The sequence below is a fragment of the Passer domesticus genome, chromosome 1 (genome assembly GCF_036417665.1).
Source record: "Passer domesticus isolate bPasDom1 chromosome 1, bPasDom1.hap1, whole genome shotgun sequence".
Classification (NCBI taxonomy): Eukaryota; Metazoa; Chordata; class Aves; order Passeriformes; family Passeridae; genus Passer; species Passer domesticus.
Genome location: NC_087474.1, coordinates 4,019,070 through 4,041,161, shown reverse-complemented (window position 1 = coordinate 4,041,161; position 22,092 = coordinate 4,019,070). Strand labels below are relative to the sequence as shown.

Sequence of the window (22,092 nt, the reverse complement as noted above, 5' to 3'; positions counted from 1 at the left end):
TTCACAACAGCAACAGATGCCAGACTAATGAAAGAGAAATGAGAGAAGTTGTAAAGGGTTAAATGCTTCAAACCAACACTGCTTTTTTCCCTTTTATACTGAAAACTTCCTCTAAACATCTTTCACTGTGTCACTAATTCAATTACAGGGTGATTAAAACACAGCCCACTTCCAGGCACCTGCTGTTGTGAAAAGAGACCAGGCAAACCATTATAGTCAAAACCCACACAGGTGACTGCTGGGGGAAGACAACCTGAAAATCACTGTAATCTTTCAGCTGATCATTATACATGACTTCTCTGAGTTGTTGGGTGGTTTGTATATGTGTTGGGAGAGAGGAAAGTAGTGTTTTCTTGAGGATTTTCAAGCACAAGACTAATCCCTCCTGTGACTTCAGGGATGCTGTGAGGTTTTCTACCAGGATTAATGGATTTCAGTGTAACTGGGGGGACAGAACCAGGCCTTGCTGTTTCAGGAATCAGCCACAAGAACAGGCCCTATTGATTTCAGCTCCATCCTGGAGAGGGCAGTAGGACAAAACCTCTCCTGACACTTCCAGAAGGAAGCATCTCAAGCAGTCAGCACCCTTAAAGGAAATATTCTAGCTGCAGTGTATTAGTATGCTGAGCTGGGAGCAGGCTGTCTGAATTAACATTTCCAATTATGCTGAACATCCCTGAATGAGACCAGCTGTGCCCCATAATGACAGAAAAGATCAATACAATTTCTTCAACCTTCAGTCTGCTTTCTTTGCTTCAGCTCCCCACTCGAGGGAAGGGATTACAGCTTGCTGTGCATCATGCTTAAGGCCATGTGCTCCCCAAGTATTTTTAGACCTACTGCAATTGGACAACAAAACAGAGACAGTGGAGTTTGAGGACCCACCCTGAGCTGTGAGATTGCTGCTCTGCCTTCCTCACTTTCCTCATCAAGCTCATCATCACTCCATTCCCAGCCACCATCTTCAGTCTTATGAAGACGCCCACTGGAGCCTGGGACTCTCCGGACCTGCCCAGCACAAGAACACAGAATTTACACCTCAGTCAAACAGTTTCTACAGTTGATTTTAGAAGAAATAGCACCAGAACATCTTCAGGTTCCATCACCTGCCATGCTGTCTGATCATTTTATTGAAACTAAAAGCTCTACCTAGAAAAAGCTGTGCTGCAGTAGTTATTATTAAAATGTGAATACAAGCACAAAAAATAGTACAACTGTAACAGCAAGAGCCCAGGAGGTTTTCAGTACCTTTTTGGATCTTTCAGTGATTGTTGGTGCTCTCTGCAACATCTTCTCTTGTAAAAACTCTTTATTCTGCAAAGAAAAAAATACCAAACATTTGCATTGCTGAAAACGTCCTTTGGTGCTTTCACTGTCTCTGCTGAAATAACTGTTAAGTTGTTTCTAGCAGAAAGTGGTTTACACGTTTCATCCCTACTCCCCCAAGGATATTAACCACTCCTCTGCTTTGGGCTGCAGTATGTGATGTTTCATCCTAAATACCTTTTCAGTTAACAGTGGCACTCTCCTTATGCCAAGTGACATGGAATTAACAAGTGAGAAGCTGGATATTATTCTGATTTATTTGGAAATACACATATTATACTGCAGTATCTTGTACCCTGCTGAGGCATTTGGCATTCTTCCACTTGCAGCTACTACACCACCTGGATTCAACCTCTTTGCTTTATCTTACTCCTAAATTTATGCCTGTCCAACTGTCAAAGGCAAACCTCAGACAGGCTGGGATGTAGGAATCCCTCTGTGCTGGAGCAAACAAACTGGGACAGCAAGATTTAAAGTGGCTGAAAAAAGTTACAGCATTTATGTTTAGAGAGGAAGTAAATGCAGTGATCACAACAGACTGAATACTGAGGAACTGCTATGATGCTCTATTGTATTAAATTTCCTCTTCAGCAAATTGCTCCAGAATGGCCAATTTGGGCTCCTGAGAATACAATTTTCTCACTGCTGAACTGTGGGGCCAAACTTGTGGCAGCAGGGGAAGCAGGCAGTCCAGGCCAGCATTCTGGCATTTGGCTGGGTGCTCCACACCACACCAGTGCAGTTGGAAAGCTCTGCTGTCCCTGCCCACGCAGAGCTCTCAGAACTCCCCCAGGATGGTTGCTTGCAGGCAGGATGGAGAGTCTCAAGACACACTGTCATTCCTGATAAGTGGCTGCCAGCATTATCAAACCATACTTTTACATAACCTAGATGGTATTTAAATATATGACTCAATATAGATGTATAGGAGCTGCACTCTTCAGCCCTCAAGCTCCAGCTGTCAGTTTGGCAGTGGCTGATGTGTGACAGTAATTTAACCCCAAGTGAGAACTGGCACAGGATGCTGGGTTAAGCTGTGCCTCATTTACAATAATGTTAATTTTCTATCACCACCCATGCTAATATGTCTCCAGCAGCTTAATGAAAGCACGAAGGAGATTTAACACACAATGAAGTGTAACATGAACCAGAACTTGCAGAACCAAATGGAGAAAGGTCAGTAATGTGTAAACCATCTTGTCACTTTGGACACCAAGTGTGCATCCAGCATACAGATGCAGACTGATCAGCTGCCTAAAATCCCACTACGGATGGTGAAACCCCAGTTAATACTGTCAAGAGCCCAGACATCAATTAAACCTGCCCTAAAGCAAACTTCTGCATTTCATCAACTGGATCATCCTCCAGACTTCCCTGGCTCATAAAATTATCAAATCACACAATACCCTGAGTCAGAAGGGACCCACAAGGATTGAGTCCAACTCAGTGGCCCTGCACAGGACACCCCAATCCCACCTGAGAGTGTTGTCCAAATGCTCCTGGAGCTCTGGCAGCCTTGAGGTTGTGACCATTTCCTGGGGAGCCTGTTCAATGCCCCACCACCCTCTGGGGGAAGAACCTTTCCCTAAAATCCAAACTAAACATCCCCTGACACAGCTGCAGGCCATTCCCTCAGGTCCTGTCACTGGTCACCAAAGAGATCAGCACCTGACCCTGTGCTTCTCCTCATGAAGAGGAAGTGCAACTCTCCCTGGGTTGCACCTGTAAAGATTCCTGTCAGCTTTAATAGGGCATCCAGCTTCTGTACAGATACCTGGCATGGCAAATTCCATTTAAGCATCTTAATCTGGGAATTGAAAACTACTCTGATTAATTGGTGATGCTGCTGAGCTATGCCAAGTATGCAGTCTCTTTTTGACAGTTTAATCTGTATTCTGCTATAAATCCTGTGCACTTTGATCACCAAAAAAAAAAAAAAAAAAAAAAAGGCAAACAGAAAACATTCCCCTTGCTCATGGAAATGTAAATCCTGCCCTGTGTTACTGCTGTCTGTCTCCCGCAGTAAGACCTCGCACGTTGCAGATGCACTCATCTCCAGGCAGTAATTACATAATGCTTGCTGGCAGTTCACTCCAAGGCTAGAAATGGGAGTTTCCCACTGGTTTGTATCACAGGATCTTCACTTTCCATAAGGCAACACAGGGTGAAATATCTTTAGGTAGCTCTTGCACAGTGGGCCTCACTCAGCCCCTCGCACACAGGCTGATTAGAGAGTTTACTAAAATCTAAGTTACACTCACTGCAGCAGAGACCTTCATGGTTGGACAGGCAGCCAGAATGGCACCATTACAAAGGGAGAACAAACCCAAAAGGCACTGAAAGACATTTAAATGCTCAAGAATTCCTAGATAATTTCTGTTAACAACAGCATACACAGGAGATACAGAAGGGGGATTTTATTCTGCTCCTTCACAACGACCCATTCAACTCACTCAGCTCTGCTGGCTCCAAGTGAAAGAGCCCACACTTGTGCCAGTAAAGCTGTCACCCACACTTATAGTGCTCCTGAAAAGTCCTTTCCACAGCCTCTGCACAAATCAGTTTAGGAAGTGTTTTCTTACCTTTGCTTTTGTGAAAAATTTGTGTCTTAGGAGTTCTGCTGCTGTTGGTCTGTCAATAAAAACAGATGTAGAAAAGACAATTATAAATGCTCCCTTTCAACCCAAGGGTCTTCCAGGCTGCTGCAGCTTGTTGGCATCTCGTGAAGGCATCAGCTTCTCCTGTATAATTCCCCTAAAATCAATGTATTCCAAGTAAATTTTACACCAGCAATCTTTTAAATTATTCAGTGTATTCTGAACAAGGCTTATTCTGTTCAAAAGTAATGAATAACTTGGGACTGATGGGGAGAATTTGCTCCCATTTTGATGCTGAACTTGAGACTCTTAGATAACAACAGAATCACAGAAAAAATTTGCTCAAAATGGAAATCACAGAGTCAGCACTGAAGTGCAGTACTCATCCTGTGCAAGTAACAGTTATTTCAGAGATACCTGATTAAATGTGTGTAATTAGTTCTATTAAACACAGGCAGGATGATCAATCTTGGTCTGAAAGAACATGAACAAGTATAAACTATTTTCCCCTTTAAGTCAGACTTCAAAATAAATATTGGAAAGTGAGAGACATCCCTTGGTCAGTTTAGGAGGAATTTGCTAAAGACTCAAGCCTACATGAGAAGGTGGCAGCTTACAGCATTTTCCACCCTGCAAACAGTGCTTAAATAGTAACAGAGTTTAATCAGTGACCTGCAAAGGCCGTTCATCGCAGGGTTTATTTCATCACAGAGTACTCCAACAAAAGGCATCCACCTCAGAGCAAGGGAGCCCCTAAAATAATGAAAAAGCAGTTGCACTAAAGTCTCTTTCCATGCAATATGCTAACCTCCTGCTCCCACAGCCAGGACAATGCCAGTGGCTGTCAGAAATGCTTGAGGAGAGAAGGGGTGTCCCAAAATTCAGTGATTATGTATAGCCTGACCAGCACACACCCTAACCTGCAAGGATGGGATATGCTTTAGAAAGGTGAAAAAATGTCATGCTGGGAAAAAAAACCCAGCTATCAACTTTTATCAAGCACTCCACTGGATTCATTATGCATTTCAAGTGTAATGCTTGTTAGAAGAGAGACACTCATTGCACAGTGCGTGAGAAGCCTGTGTTCCTGGATCTGACACAAGAGGGAACTGAAAATGTCTTCATTATTATTATTTTATGAAAGCACTTTTTCCTTTCCAAAATTAAGTCTGCTTACTGAGGAGGAAAAAAAACAACAACCTAAGAGGTATTAAAAAATAGCACAGCAGACACAGCATCCCCTTGGTAATATTTCCTACGTCACTGAGTAGTCAAGATACTGTTCAAGGAAGGCTGAAAGTGTCATCAGGTCACTTAAGCAATCTGTATTGATGAAAACATGTTGGTAAAATTTGTCAGTGTTTTTCCTGATTTCCCATCCAAACCAAATATGACATATAATTAAACAAGTCAAAACTACACTGAAAGCCTTCTCTGCACAGCTAAATTTCAAAAAGTTTATTTATGTAGTTTGCAAGTAAACACATATTGCCCAACCTGTAATTTCTGATTTGTAAACACAAAGCAGTTTTGACTGGGAACAAAACATGAACTGAAGTCACCTGCTGGAGGTGGCCAAGGGAGAATGGCCCTATGCAGGCAGTGGACTGGGATGCACTCTCATTAACCCAAATGGAAAATGTGTACCCTGGCCAGGCACAGTGCCAGATATTTATCCATAAAAATAAGGACAGCCAAGAGAATTTGTTGCCACACAGTAGGATTGCTGTGTTCCTTGTGACTGAAAGGTTGGAGGGGCAGAGGGTACACCAACTTCAAAAAATAGGGGAACATAATGATGTTTGTGAGTTAGGGTTGTTTTGTTTGTTTTAATTTATTTTGGTGTGATCTATTCTTACCTTTTTTCAGGGTCTTTTTGTAGGCACGATGAAATCATCTTCCTAAATGATTTCCCATATTTCTTCAGCATCTCCTTATCTTGCACACCAGTTTCCAAAGATGGAGGATCATTTTGTAGTGTCAGCATTAAAACCTGAAATAATTATTGCTATTGGCAATGAGACCTTTCTTGGACTTTGTCAGAGACGGGGGGAATGTATTTCAGACAAGCACTTTCATCAAGCATCTGAGTCAACAAGGATGTGTTAACAATAAAGACCCACAATTTAAGTTACTGCTTTCCACCCCATCTCTTGGCCCACCGACTGCAGTGTGGGCTGGAATATGTTTTCAGGTCTGTTTTGTGGGATTAAAAGTGCAAGCAGAGTGGCACTTCTACCAGTTTTCCTCATTCAAGATGAGCAGTTGTGCAAGGCTTTTGATTCAATATACCTCCCTGAGGTGTTTCTTAGCTAGAAATCAAATTAAAGACAGAAGGGCAACATAAAAAGATACATGAGTTCACTTCCATGTACCAATGTGACAGCGGGTGAAGACATTCCTCACATAAGCAGCTATCAAGTCAAACTGGTTCTTTCCCTCACATCACTTAAATATTCTGAAGGAAAGGAAGAAAATTACTCATTTCCATTTCCACTTGTCACCTGCATACAGATGAATATCTATTTTTAGAAAAGGAAACAGCACGTAGCACATTTAAATAGCTTTCAACAGCTATACTGCTTAGGGCAGCAGAAGCCCATCAATCTAGCTGAAATTACACAGCCCATGACAGAATTCCCTGCTTTCTTCCCCACTCCTTGAAGGATCACTTAATGCATGAGTAATTTTGCTGCATAAAAATTAATCTGCAGTGCAATAAAATTACATTCAATAAATAAAATAGAGGAGTCTTCTTGCAGGCTGCATGACTGGAACCCAAACCTCACAGAACTGGGGACTCAATTCTATCTAGCATATGACAGCACTAAGTAGGTGCAGTTGATATTAAATAGGTGATGTTGGTATTCAAAGCTTCATCCTGTGCATTCAAACCACAATAAACTGAAGTACAATTTCCAGGAGATGCTGTAAAATGCTGCCAATAATCATAGCCCAGAAGGAAATATCAATGAAACCAGCAGCACCTAAACCAGCAGCACTTTCCCCTGAACTGCTCTTTGCCCTGCCACAGCCACTGATGTTGTAGGAAATTTAATGGCATTTCTGAATACTCAGCCTCTCAACAGTCCCTGCACGTAGATGACAATTCTTAAAAGTATTCTTTTGTTCTACAAGAGTTAAACCTGTGCAAAGTTCATCCATTTGGCATGGATATGCCTGTTCTGAGTTAGGAGTAGCTGGATTTCCAAATGCCATTGTGATTGTGGTGTGGGAGGGGATGCACCCAGGCCCTGAAGAAGTGACACCCAACTCCCACAGCACTTCAGCAGGTAAGACTGAAAAAATGGGAGTTTGCCCACAGTGTCACTGAATGGTTTGGGTTGGAAGGGACCTTAAAGCTCATTCAATTCCAATCCCCCTGCCATGCACAGGGACACCTTCCACTAACCCAGGCTGCTCCAATTCCCACCCAGCCTAGCCTTGAACACCTCCAGGGATGGTGCATCCACAGCCTCTCTGGGTCACATATTCCAGTGCCTAACCACCCTCAGATTAAAGAATTCCTTACTCACATCTAATCTAAATCTCTCCTCTTTCAGTTTACAGCCCCTTTGTCCTATCACTATCTGCCTGTGTAAAACATCACTGTCCCAATGCCAGCAACAGAGGGACTTGACACCCACAGGCCTCACATCCCAGGTCACTGCTCCAAACATCAGCCTTGGGGGTGGAACAGGCTCTCCACATGCTCGTGTTTGATCCAAAGGACCACACATCCCAGGAGGAGAACCCAAGTGGCCTTCACGAGGATGGGCCAAAGGGGCTTAAAGTTTTATGACTGAGACAAGGCCTCATCAGATATCACAAAGGAGGTAAAGAAAAAGATCTCAAAGCTCAGTAGAAGGACAGGATGCTTCAGACCCCAACTGCAGGGTGTCAGCTCTTAACTTTGAGATGTACCCTCCCCCTGGAAGAGCAGCATGCTAGAAGCAGCTCCTGGTTCAAGAGTCACAAAACAGGGAGTTACCCAGATTTATAAGGTGATCTAAGGTTCAAGATATTCAAACAATAATTTTGGTGTGTCATGGTTTAAAGAAGAACATTTCTTTCATTTCAACCATAATAAAATACTATTGTTGACAATACCACAGTTTCATAGTGATGTGGTACTTTGAACTGAATCAGTGATTGACAGGATTGCCAGTGTTAAACAAAATTAGACATTCTTTTGGGTAACTGGTAACAGGAGAGATATCAAGAGAATGTCTGACAGGCATTAAGAAGGATTATCAGCACAAGAGAAAGAATGGCTAGCCAAATGTCACTGGGTGCCCATAAGGCATTCTGGATCATTATTTATAACCCTAAAAACATCTGCTGACTTCAGAGGTTTAAAACACACAGCACTTTCCTTAAGAATGGTGAGACTCAGGATCTAAATAAAAACTGCAGGTTCAGATAATGCTGATGAAGTGGCGTATTTTTAAAAGGTGACTCGAAACATCCCAGAACATCATGATCCACAAGTGCAGGTTGAAAGGACAAACTCTTCTATGCAATGTACTAAGTTGAGAGGACAAACTCTTCTGTGCAACATGCTAGCCAAATTCTTGAAAACATCTACAGAACACACTGATCCCTAATCTTCACAAATATCAGGAGATCTGCTCACCTTCATCGGCGGGTATTTATGGTAAGGAGCTGCTCCTGTGGCCAGTTCAATAGCAGTGATCCCAAAGCTCCAGATGTCTGCCTTGAAATCATATCCTCTGACCTGAAAAATATTAGAGGATGTTATCATGTGACTCTTGCTGTCCTACACTACCATTCCTTTCACACACCCTTTCCATACAAATTTGGAAAGACCAGCACTACAGAGATGGAAACAAGACTTTCTCCCTTCTCTCCCCCCAGCTCCTCATACCTTCCAGGTGGTGTTTTCTTTGTTTCACCAAGCTCTGGTGAAAATCATGGCTGTGCACTGTACAACCAGACTGCTCTGCCACAAACTCCACTGCAGAACATAAAGGGGCCCTGGGCTAACCCAGGCTCTGACTTCTACACACAGACACAGAGTCATTACACAGTGCAATCAAACTCTCATAGTTAATAGATGGACTGCTACCCCCTGGGACACCCGCCTCACTACACTGTTAATCAACCTGACTGCAAATATGCTCCATCCTGGAACTTCATGACACACCAGCCCAGTAAAAGCCCCTCATTCCTGCCTGCAGTCTAATGTTTCTCTCCACTAATTAACAGTAGCTTCTGCACTTGACATTAAACACAGCCTTGTTCAGGAAAATTTATAGCATTTACTTCCCCTCCTGCACAGGAAAAAATATTTCATATGCCAAAGCAGTTACTTCCTCATTATCATTAGGTAATATTTTGGCACTTGCTTTCTCCGCTGCAGGGGAGAGACATTATGTACTAACTTCAAGAGCAGCTCTGAAAATCAAAGCATTTTGGTTGCTTAGGATGGTTTGTGTTTCTTCTCACTACGCTATGGAAAAATGAAAATTGAATCAGAGCAGAGCTAACAGGGGTACTGTGCTCAGCTAACCTAACAAGCTTCAGAAAGACACTCCTTGTGATGCAGCCAAAAAGCATTCCCCACGCTACCTTAAAGATGATCTTGAATCTTGGCAAACTAACAAAAACCCCTCCTGTACTATTTGTCATGTAATACTAGAGTTGGACTGAAACTTGTTATAGAGACAGGAATTTATATCTTGCACTGATTTCTTCCACTCTGTAAGCACAATTTTCATGAGTCCTAAAAGTCTGAAATGTTTCTTGAAGTTCCTCAGTTTATGGATGCCATGACTTTGAACAAATTTCAAGTCAGTTAAATAAACAAGCAGATATCTAGTAACATTTAAAAGAGCACAGGACAAGAAGAAATACACTGTAAGGGTGGTTTTTTGTCTTCTCACACTATTTTTAGGTTTGGAGAATAACTTCTGGGCATTTTTTGGCTCCATCTTTTAGTTACTCTTGCAGCACACCAATACACTGTAGCTCTCTCCATTTCCTGACAGGATTTTAACTGTTTAGTTCAAGGTTTTTTTTTCATTATTTCACATAATCCTGCTTGCATGTGAAAGCTAAAAAGCTCAAAACTGCCTGCAGCAATTCATCTTGACATCTGTCCAATACATTAGTCACCACCCTGCAGTTAGTTTATATCAACAACATTTATTTTTCTCATCAACTTCTTTTTTTCCATAAATACGCTGAGTGACCATACATTAAAAGACAATGTTGAGCAATCAAATATTAACATTCTGAAGGAATTTAATGGTGCTGAAGTAAACCAGATGGAATTGGGTCGATAATATCTACATGTGAAAGGCTAACTTAGAGCAAGCCCTCTGTCCCCTCTTCCCGGCTGGATCCGGTGGCTCAGAGTGACACCTGCTGGAAGGCAGCAAGATCATCTAACAATGGACATTGAAGGATTTCACATCAGCACCATCAGCATCCCAAATACTGCTTTAACTTGGTATTTCCAACTGGTTAGATGTGCACAGCCTTGATGGAGGTATTGCACTCCGTAAAAAACTTACCTCCTTTGGAAACACATTTGTGGGGAACCACCCCCCACTTTGTCACTGAAACCTTTATTAACCTTTATTTGCAGTTCCCTCCTGAAGGTATTTTTCCCTTTTGGCCTGAGGACTGCAGCTGCAAAGAGCCTGGAGCAGCACCATTAGGTCCTGGCCAGGCTGCTGAGCCCCAGGCACGACACACAGGACAGAAAAGCAAGGGACAGTTCTGATCTAGCTTCAGAAACACCAAATACTCTTTATTTATTTTAACTCAGCATTAAACTAAAAAATCCAGAAGAATATGACAGTGAAGCGGTTCAGAATCAAGTTTGCAAAGACAACCCCCATTTGGGAGGTGTGGCTTTATCCTGCCCTGTTAGACCTGCATCTGAGGAGGCTTCAGCAGTGCTGGATTGCACCAGCCCCTCAGTCCCACCATGGGGAGCCCCTGAAAAGGCCAAACATTGAACATTGAACAAGCCTTTCATCAATAATATATTTAAGCTACTCCAAAATTAACTCCATTCCTCGGGGAGTTTTAGATATTGGAAAAAATGCACTTTAATGCACTTGTGTTTAGCTGCATTTGATTTTAGATACAGATATACATGGGGGTCTTATTCAAGATCCTCCCAAGCTTCAAAATATTTTACTGGAAACAACAGCAAGTAGAAATGTATCAGGGTAGATTTACTGTAATAAAACAAATCCTTAAATACTTTTGTTTAAAAAATTTGGAAAGAAAAATGGAAACCCATTTATAGCCAGTTATATTCTACTTAGCACACCTGTCAGAAGCCCAGTCCTATGTCAAACTGATTTTAAGGTGATGAGGGATAATTTTCAGAATGTTTATGGCAATGAACATCAATGCCATCGACAGCTACTGCAAATGCCTTGGTAAGACTGTGGTACAATTTTCTCTGTGAATCTTACTAAGAAATAGGCAGCAATTTTACATTGAACAAGTTTCCAAGTGTTCTTCACCAGAAGTTACACAGACAAAGCTTCTGTAGTTTAGTCTAGAAGCAGTGGAGGACAAAAAGTGGCATTTCTCCATGCAAGGGGAAGAAGTATGAAATCTTTTAATGAGCCAAAAGAGCAGAGGAAGAACTGGGAGATGCAAGTATTCCAAAGCATTTAGATACTCACAAGCCAAGAGAAGTTAAAAACCTGAATGAAGTCAAATGCATGTTATTATACTGAATTAACTCCCCCCTTTGACAATAAACTATCCCAAATCTTGTGTTTGCAGATGCAGAAGAGCATGTTACTGAGCTGTGTGTGACATATTTACCACAAAACTATTTATATTCTACCTCACATTCATGCAAAAGGGAGGGGCAGGTTAATCTTCCTTATGCAATAACTGAGCTGTCTCATCCTCACCTTAGGCAGGAGCCTGAAGAGAAGCAATGGGGCAAAAATCTACTGAACACTTAACATTCCCCAGTAAGAGCCTAGCTGCAATAGGCAGGTCAAAGAAAATCCTGTGTTTAAGAAAACTCTTCAGGATGTCAAATTATCATCTTAGAAATAAACACAGTCATTGCTGATAACAGGGAATTCCAGGTGCAGATCAGCTCAGAGGACACTGGGAAAAACAATTCACCTGTTCCATAACTTCTGGTGCCATCCAGCAAGGTGTACCCACAAAGGTTTTCCTGACTTTATTCCTTGTAATGTCACCACCAGTGGCCAGGAACGCACTAACACCAAAGTCTGAAAAGAAAACAAAAGCAGAATTAATTAACAACACATCCTGAGCAAACTGAAGGGCTGTCCCTTCTCTCCCCTCATATTCCCAGCCACCCAGACCATGCAGTCACGCATGAGGGGTTTCCTAATAAAGGAGCAATGATCAACAGTTAGCTAAGAGTGCTGGTACATGAACTGCCATTCAGCAGTTCACCATTCAATTCCTGGGGACAGCAGAGCTTTCAGCCCTGGCTGGCAGAGAGGAAAATTCCACTTTCCATTACAGCCCACTGGTCACATCAGAGCCTGCCCACACTCCCCCAGCAGCCGTGCTGCTGTACAAACCTGCCCTGCCAGCCAGAGCTGTATTTACATTTGCATACACACATAACTGCACTGACCCTCAAGCAGCATCCCAAACATCCACAGCAATCAGGCTGGCTGCAGAAAAAGTCCCTTGAAAGCATTGAACTGTCCTAATTGAGGTATCAGCCCTTTATTCTGGATTTTTTTATTACCAGAACATGTTTTATTTGATAATGCTCAGTGCTTTAACAGGATCTCAGAGTGATGATACTGAACGTGCCACAGACCAGCCTGAGCATCCCAGGGAAGCCTCACAGACACTGATTCACACCCTGCACAGCATCAGCCCACCTTAAACACCTTTTACAAACCAGAATGCTAAAGCATGCCCTTTGTGCTCACTAGTAATTGCATTTCTTGGGAAAAATCACTCTTTAATGTGAAAACTACGCTGTAACCTCATGTTTTATGCAATTAAGAATGGCATGGAAAACAGAATCTGTTACCAGCAGCAGCATACAGGGATAGCAATAAAGTATGTTTGTTCAGAGAAGAGCATTACCAAAGATCTGGCAACCAAGTCATTCAAGAGAGGATGGCACTTTGTTTGGAAGAAAAAAAAAATCAAGTGACAGGGAAACTGTTAACAGTGAACTGCTCTAAACCACACTATTTATATATTGTTGAATTACAGGCCTGCAAAGGGCCTATAACTCAATATATAACTCAATTCCCCATAACTTTATCCACACACACCCACTTTTTTTTTTTAAACACAGTACAAGCATCAAAATCTCAGATGCCATTTTTGAGATTGGTGACAGACTTGGAGGGCAAATCTCTGAAATTCTAGGGCTATTTAACATAAAACCAGAACGTTATTGATCACAATTGGTTTGAAAATTCTTGAAACTGTTGACAATGCAAAATGTAAAAGCCTTTGCTTCTGTGGCCAGAGGAGCCAGTGTTACTCCATGGCTTAAGGATGTTAAATTGGAGAATTAACTGCAACATAAGATCCCTCTTTACAATGTGTAAGTCATGGAATCCATATGAGGACTGTCCCAAGTTCCCACTGCATCACACCAGCAGTGCAATGAGTCACTTCTCATTAGAATTTCAATATTTGAGAAACACCTCTGAAGTTATCACTCAGAAGATGCTGAAAGCTTCCAGCTCACTTCAGTTAGAGACTTCCAGGAGAGGAACTTAGTGCTCACTGAAGTACTAGACACGGGTAACTGCAAGGTGACATTAAATAAAGTTGCATAGAAATCACAGGGCTAAAATAAGCACTAACAAAAACCTATCATTAAATGGATTCAGCTCTTCCAGATGTGCTGAATTGTTCTTTTCCTGTTCCCAAAGGCATTCTGGCTTCCTGCTATGCTTGAAGTTTTATCACTCCTAGATGGATCACTGTCCCCATCAGTACTGCAAGCTGAATCTTCTGGAAATCGACTTTTTGCAAAAGTGATTTTTGCTTTGAGATCTTCCATGTGAGTATCCACTATTTTTGCTTTTCTCAGAAACTGCAGGAGCTCCCTAAAAGATTCAGAGTAAAGTTGCCTTTCACTGCTCATTACAGGAAGTCTCCCAAGATCTATTGTTCTAAACACAAGAGCAATCAGAAGTTCTTTTAAATAAGATAATACTAACAGAAACTTGTCCAAGTGCCATCAGCATTTTATTGTGATGTGCTGTATTTGAACTTGCACATATTATCTTACCTCAAGTTTCCATGCAGTCATTTTGAGGGGAAAGGAAATGCCATTCAAAGCAAAAGCATTCCAGCAGTAAAAACACAAGTCCTTCACACAGTATTCACCACATCTCACATCAAACCCGGGTTTATAAATTCCAGATGGAAATCAGGCCCTTACATCTGCCATCTGAAGAAAGCTTCAATGGAATTAAAGTTTATTTCATTACATGGTTGATTTATTTAATGTTTTCCCAATTAATTTCCCTCATTTCCAGTGGGCTAAAACAGGCTCAAACAGCCTGTGCTACTCCCCTGTAAGGAATGACTTTGGGACCATCTTCTCAAATGTCATCTTTCTAACTTTATCCAAGCCCCAGCCATTCAGATAAGAATATGCCTGCTCTCAGGAAATATCTGCAGAGCAATAAAACACAACTCCAACCACAAGTTCAGGTTAAATTCCTTCTGAGCAGTTGGGAGCTCAGTCTCTCTGCCCCCAAAAAGGTTAAAACAGAGCTAGGTTATTGCAAATGAATTGAACTCTAGAAAATGGGGAAACCCATGAAATTCAGGATAGCTCCAAAGTGTTTACAGATTTGTACTCTTCCTTGGCAGCTCGTGGTTTACATTGGCTCACTACAGTGATAACTGGCAAGGACTGAATCACCAGAGAGAGGGAGGAATTGGAAACGCTTGGACTCAGTTTGCAATACCAGTAACCACCACTGCTGGGGATGCACCGACTGTCAGATATCCTAGAGGAGCCCAAAAACTGCAGCCTGCCAGCAATCTGATAGCAAACAGTCTCCAGGGTGTCTGGATGGAGGTGGTGGGATCCTTTTCTCTTTTTTTCCATTTTTCTGAAGCAATGTAGAAAATATTCATCTGCTGGAGTTGTTTCAGTCATTTAAACCAAAGATTGCTAAAAAAAAATACCCATGAAGATGTAGATCTGCAGACTTGTATATCAGCAAAACCAATCCAGAATGGGAATTCAATTTTGCTGATGTAGGCTCTGCATAAAATATGGCCAATTTTGTCTCTTCCAGCAGAAACATGCAGCAAACCACATATCCTACAGGACACTCTATAGTGGCATTGAAGTTGCAGAGTAGTGTTTGAAAAGGCAAAAATTCCTGGTACTATGGTATCCAAATTATCAAACTTAAAAACTACTCTGGCCACATAGGAAATGTAGAAGTTGAAAAGGAAGACCCAGTACAAACAACCCAGCAACATAAGAATGCTGTGGCAGGACCACATCACAACAGGCACCACTGCAGGTGTCTCTCAGGAAGATACAGTTTTACAATATTCTAGATTGTTTGATCCAAATCTAAAAGTCAGCTGTTAAAAACGATCTCTCCTTGGTCCTCTCATATGTAACATTACCTTAATCCTAAAAAGGCCATGTCCCTGCTACTACATGTAGCTACCTACAAGCTACATAGAAGGAAGAATGAGCACTGAAAGCCAGGACTAAAACTTGCTGATATCAGAGGGGCTCTGATATCAGAGTTTGGTGTGCTTGAATCAGACCCTAAAGCACTTTTCAACTTCAACAGGGGCAGAAAAACAGAATAATTCAATCTTGACTTCAAAATCACTTTGAGTTGTCTTTAAAGAAAAAGCATTTCAGAAGACAGCACTAGATGTTATTTTCACTGGTCACCTTCCTTCTTGTTCAGTTGTTCACCATCAGAAAATATCTGCAGTTCTACTTAGTGCTTTCCTGCAAACCTTAAAGCTTTTAGAGCACTGAAGATGAATGAACCTGGCAGCAAGAAGAGGAAGGCAGTGATAAATAGCAATTTTGTGCTGAGAATGCAGCAGGTGGTAGGACACCAGATAAAAGGAAGATTAGTGGAGAACAGGAATCAAAGGCTTCTTTCCTTTTAAAGTCTAGATTGATGCACAGTGGTATTGAATCTGTAAATGCACACTTGTCCTCCTACTTCACAAAGTAACTCCAGGATGACAAATCCCAGGCTGGGTGACGCCACTCACTGCCCTCGGAGACATTCACAAGTGGTTTCAACAATCAAACAGTGCAACATCTCTTCAGGAAACACAGATAGTACCAGTGACACAAAGAAGAAGTTATTTCACAACTCTCTGCTGCAGGAGAGGCCCTAGAAGTCTCCACCAATCATAGAGAAAAATACTTTTTGCCCTTTTTTTTGAAAGGCAGAAGAGGCTCCAAGGTGTTCATAATACAACACAGGCTCCTTGAGCAAACCCTGCAATCAACACTCCCCTCCCAAGTAAGATTTGTGCCTTGCCCCTTGTTCAGGCAATTTAATCTCCCAAAGTTAGAGTTTCCTAAGGGAAAGTGGGGAATGACACTGCCTGCATCATAGCTCTATGTTTATGTAGAGCGCTATTTTAGTGCCATGAATTAAGAGCAGTCAGGAACACAGCGAACCGGTGACAAGCTGGCATGGATTTGTGGAAAGTTACACAAATTCAGTTACACAAGTTTTGCCTGGCCTTAACTATCCTCATTTTATAAATAGATAAAGAGAGAGGGGTTAGGCAATTTGCCCAGGATCAATTAGCAAGTCCTGAACAACTTAGTGAAATCTCAATCTACTTCAAGTGCTTGGCAACACGGCCTGCCCAGGCCACAGCTGACACTGCGGGCACCTCTCGGGAGCGCACGTTGAGAATTCTCTGGTTTTAAATCCTGAAGAGATCATGTTATTGTCTCAAATTCCACACATGTGCCTCTCAGCCTTCAGCACACTTGTATCATCACATTCAATCTCAGAGGGGTGGGTGACAGCTTTAATATCCCAGTGGATAAAATCAGAAGAAAACAAAGATATAGTCTGATTTCAGTCTCAGTAGGATGCTCACATCATGCCATGGCTGAAGCGTGGCTCATACTGAGCAAGTCTCATGCACCCTGGGAGAGTTTCTCCTCAGCCTCTCCCATCCCTTCCTCATCTATCAAGATGTTCACTTCATTTCACAGTAATTTATAGGTCCTGCATAATTAAATAAACTGACAAATGCAAAGCCTTGCTTACTGTGAGAAGCCATCTCCTGGTTTATACATCAATACTGATGCCGATGCAGTTTTATGTTGACAGAGTGTTTTTATCCATGCACTTTTAGACTCCAGGGAGCTGATAAATGCCAGAGCAAAGAGGTTTTATGCTCTGATTAAAAGAAATGAAGTAATTGCCATGGAGAGGCTGGAACACAAAAGAACGTGGCTATCTCCATTTACATTGCAACCACTGTCAGCACAGCCCAGAACAATGGTATCTGGGAAAGAGTCCTGCTCTCTCCAGAAGGCAGATTAATCCAGTGTGAAGGAGAACACTTCAAACTGAGAAAGTGACACCGTGAATTGTAACAGGCTCCAAAAACTTGGTGCCAAGCCACAAGCACAAGTGTCCTTGGGGAAAAAAGGAGAAATGTTAAGATAGAAGCAAACTGCCTCACTTTAGGTCTCGCTGGTCAGCTGGATCTGTTAAAGGCAATTTTCTCCTTGGGTCAGTGGATGCACTTTTTGAAAGCCAAAGGAGAGACACAGTTAAAAATAGTCATGAGTAAAAACAAGACTTGGGGAGGAGTTTCAAGCTGGGAATTTGTGCAAGTCATTAGAGGAATTTTTAGAATTCCCACTTCCAGCAGATGCCCCCAAGCTCACAGATCTCTCCATCTCTTTACCTGCAGCGACCTCAACTCACAGTGCTCCCACAGGGGCTTTCCCCATATGCACAAACACCAATCCAGGCTCACAAACAGAACTTGAGAAATGTCTGACACACCTTCATCAAGTTGCTCTTTCTGCTCAGCCTTAACAGAACTGCACAGCCCAAAATTCACAAAAGAAGCTTTAATTTTCACTGGTTAGGACTGTGCAACACTGCAGCAAAATTACTGCCATGAGTTCCACACAGTGAAAGTTTCAAGCAGTTAAATTCACTGACACGTTGTGGAGGTACAGTCCTGCAGTGAGGTTTCCACCACTCAACCTCAAATGCTTTTTTCCCCACAAAGGATTTCCAGATTGAGATGTACATTCCTCATTTACATTTGAGAATTACATTTCATCAGGGACAAGGAACAGGAATTGTGTCAAGCAGGAGGAAATGCACAGGAACACAAGGTCACAAAGGCCAAAGATTGAATAAGACCTTCTTAAAAACTGTTCACAGGCAGTTTGGATAGAGGAGTGCAGAAGGGAAGGAATCATTATAAAAGAATGGAAGTCTTTCTTCCCTGCTACATGATTGAAATTTTTCATGTATACCAAACCAGTTCCTTGCAGGGAGGTGCCCCACTCACTCCAACCCTCAGGCTACATTCCACAGCTGATCAATCTTTTGTTTTTTATCTCGTGGTGTAACTTTCCAGAGAAACTTAAGAGCATTTGTTTCATGGGAATGAAGTGATGTCATGCAGCTCATAATTGAAGCAATCAAGAGAATTATTCATAATATGCATTAATATTATTGTCAAAGGCAAGTGCTTTGATCTCGCTGAAACAAATCTCGTTTTATTGGGATTGGTTTGCTTCCAGCATTTTTTCCTCTTCAAAAAATTCCCCAGAAATTCTGCTGCTTCATCCTGGGTCAGGAGGCAAGGAAGCTTAAGTGTCAGAAATTCCCACAGAAACAAAATCTCATGTTATGACCAGGTCAAGTTCTTCTCTATTATTCATTCATTTATTTTCATTTCTTTCAAGTCATCAGCTGCCTCCACAGAAACTGAAGTGCTTCCTGCCACTGCAGTGAACCCTCTGACCTTGGCTTAGTGGCCCTGCTGTGGCTGATGAAAGGTGGCAGGGTTGGTCCTTCTGCATGTTCAAAGAAAGAATTTGTGAAGAGGGAACTTTGCACATCTCCAAGTGCTGCTTTCACAGGATATGCAGAGAGATGAATTTCATCATTTAGGTGTTGCACACATAAACCACGAGCAGTTGAGTCTAGGCAACATGTATAATCACAGACAAAATAAATCCTCTGAAATGCACAGAGCTAAGACCAGTCAACCTTAAATCTATTTATCAACTGAAAATTGCTCAGCAGAAAAAATACACAAATACCTATTGCTAGTGAGCCTTAAAACAAAAAAGCCAAGCCCTGACAGCCTTGAGGAAGAGAAACACAAGCAGCTCTCTCTAGGCTGGCAGAAACACTCAGAGTTTCAGCTTTTGACAGCCTCTCCCAAAACAGTATGAAAAGCTCCGTGCAATTGCAAATACAACATATTATATCTTGGTCCTATTATGGAAAAAACTGTAGGATTTCACTGTATTAAGTCTGCTCCTTTGAGCATTTTAGAAGCCACTCCCCACATTCCATCAGCTGCCACATAACTGAATTATTTACATCTCATTGGAAATGTAACAGCAGGCATTAAGGGCACCAGGACACTTAAAAAAGAAAATAAAGACACTTCAGGTTTTTAAACAGGAATAGGTGTTATGTCCTGTAAAAGGGCTTATTGTCCTCTGCAGAGAGGAGAGCTACCTAGAAAACACTGCATTGCAACATGTTCTACTTCCTGGTAGAAAATCTACACCTTTCATTGCAAGATGCGTAGCCAAGCATAGATATTCCAAAGGAATAAACAATGCTACAGGCTCTTCTCCCTCACACAACTGTCACTAAACTCCCACCACACTGGCCTGACCACTGCTGTGACTCTACCAGCAGGACAGGGCACTAAAGAAGAGACCTTGTCAGACACAGATATGGCTCTTCCCAATTAAATATGGGATTGAAAATGTTACACATGTACAGGGATGTTTGCCAGAGCTCTGCTCCCCAGCTAGAGGTGGCACTAGGACTGGAAAGGTACCACAAGATCCACAGGAAGAACACAGTACTGAGGAAAGGAGAATTGGAGAAAAATTGTACTCAGGATAGGAAAACAGCACGCTGGGAAGAGAAGGAAAAACAAATATCACAGGTTCTAAATGTACTCTTCAAAAATCTTGGCTTACTTAATAGTCAGCAATAATAATAATAATCAAAAACACAGAATAGTTTGAGTTGGAAGGGACCTTTAATGGTCATCTTGTCCAACCCCCTGCTATGGACAGGGACATCTTCAACCAGAACAGGTTGCTCAGAGCCCCATTCAATTTTGAATGTTTTCAGGGATAGAGCATAATTATTGTTTTCTGAAGAGTGAAGTCTGTAGGAACATGTATAAAATAAAATATCAGGAGAGGATCAGGGGGCAAGACACTCCACACAGTACCCTTTCCCACAGTTCCCTTTTCCACATGGTCTGTCCCCACCCAGGACTGTTTCCAGCACAGTTCTGTTGCTGCAGCTCATGGCAGCAGTGACTGCAGCAGACATCTCCAGGCACATCTGTACAAGCTAAAGCAACTGTCTGAACAGTTTTGCTTTGCATGACTGCTCCCAAGACTTCCAGCTCACCCCAGTCTGGGCTGGGCCAGGGCAGCCACTTAAACACCCTCTCTGCCATCCAGAGCAACTGAAGCAGAGCAGGGAGCACCCACAGGAGCAGTTTGACCGGCTGATCTTTCCTTAAATTACTTTTATCATCAGATATGTCCATTTCCTTCTGATGGATCTATCCACCCTTCACCAGAGACCTGTGGAAAACCACCTCACAGGTCAATGATAAATCAGGGAGGTCTGTGCACTCCACTTCCAAGCCTACAAACTTGCTGATGTAAAAACCTGACTAGCTTATGCCAAGAACTTTATCTGATCTATTGATTCTGAGGACTTCACAATCAAATGATTTGTATCTGCTGATTGTCATTATTCCAAGTAATAGTATTTTAAGATAACAAGATGTAATAAACTCTGGGTTGGCTTTTTGTTTTCGTTTGTGGCTTCTTTATTCTTGGGGTTTTTTGTTTGTTTTATGAACTGTGAGGCTTTTAGAAGCTAACATTTTTATGCACGTTTCTCTCCTTGATCATTAAACTGTTTCCTTGGACATGTCTAAAGTTTACTCAAAGCTACCAGGGAAGTTACCTGCAATTTGCACTGAGCCATCTTCTCCAAGAAGAATATTTCCTGCTTTCACATCCCTGCAGAAAGATAAAGCAACAATAAGTGGAAGTCATTAAATCTTTACTTCAACCAACAAAAAGACATTAAAAGGTTATTATTTCTTATACTTGGTTTCTTATATTAGTATTTCTTGCCTCAAATCATGCAGAAATAAGGACTTAATTGTAACTTCAGTAGACGGGCACTAAATAGTATTTGTATGATTTATATTTTAGGTACTACACACGGAATAAAAACTAAAACTTTGCAGAAGGTACCCTTAAAATGCAAGGAAAGTGGTTTGTCCCAGGTTCTTAGAGTTAGCTAATAAGGTGAAAAGTGAACCTAGCACTGGTCAGATACTCATGTATCTCGCCCCCTTTAGGGGGAGAGACTTCAAGAGACAGTGAGTTGTTCTGGTTCTCACTCAGCTCCTCATCTCACTGCTCTCCAGCCCTTCTTGTGTTTCCTCAGGAAATCAGTTTAGCCCCATTTTCACCCCCTGGTGAAAATCCAGAGAGCAGAAAAATGTTGCTTGCTTCTGGCTTAATGAGCTTGGTCAGTGAAAAAAAGTCTCCCTGTTATCTTTTTTTTTTTCTTTTAATGAACAAACACACAAGAACATCCAGCATGTGCTATGAATGTCTTGTACTTTCCTCTTTCTAGCCAAAAGCTCTGGTTTTCAGGTTAACAGCAACACTTCTCCATTCCTGAGGGGAACACTGCTTTCACTGCAAACACTTTGAAGTTTTCCAGTTGATTTTCACAGGCTGCTCCACATGCCAAGCCAAGAGAAGCACTTCACAGTTGACACCCCTGTTCATCAGCACGGCTGCTAAGCTTGCACTGCCCAGGAACCCATGTGGAACAGGAGCAAAAAGAGGAAAACAACCCCAAAACAAGCAGATTTTCCCTCCACTGCCTTTGGCAAATATTCCAAA

At 41.9% G+C, this 22,092-nt stretch overlaps 1 protein-coding gene across 2 annotated transcripts in view; it reads right to left on the bottom strand.

Annotated features, from left to right (window-relative positions):
- The window catches only part of OXSR1 (oxidative stress responsive kinase 1), an 87,495-nt gene that overhangs the window by 12,718 nt on the left and 52,685 nt on the right, over positions 1-22,092 (bottom strand). For both annotated transcript variants that reach the window (XM_064424070.1, XM_064423991.1), the window contains exons 5-11: positions 21,134-21,189; positions 12,057-12,166; positions 8,560-8,661; positions 5,783-5,916; positions 3,909-3,957; positions 1,249-1,314; positions 886-1,008 (exon numbers count right to left, since the gene is read on the bottom strand). In XM_064424070.1, coding sequence (XP_064280140.1) covers positions 886-1,008; positions 1,249-1,314; positions 3,909-3,957; positions 5,783-5,916; positions 8,560-8,661; positions 12,057-12,166; positions 21,134-21,189 — 640 coding nt within the window. The remainder of the gene's footprint in view (positions 1-885; positions 1,009-1,248; positions 1,315-3,908; positions 3,958-5,782; positions 5,917-8,559; positions 8,662-12,056; positions 12,167-21,133; positions 21,190-22,092) is intronic.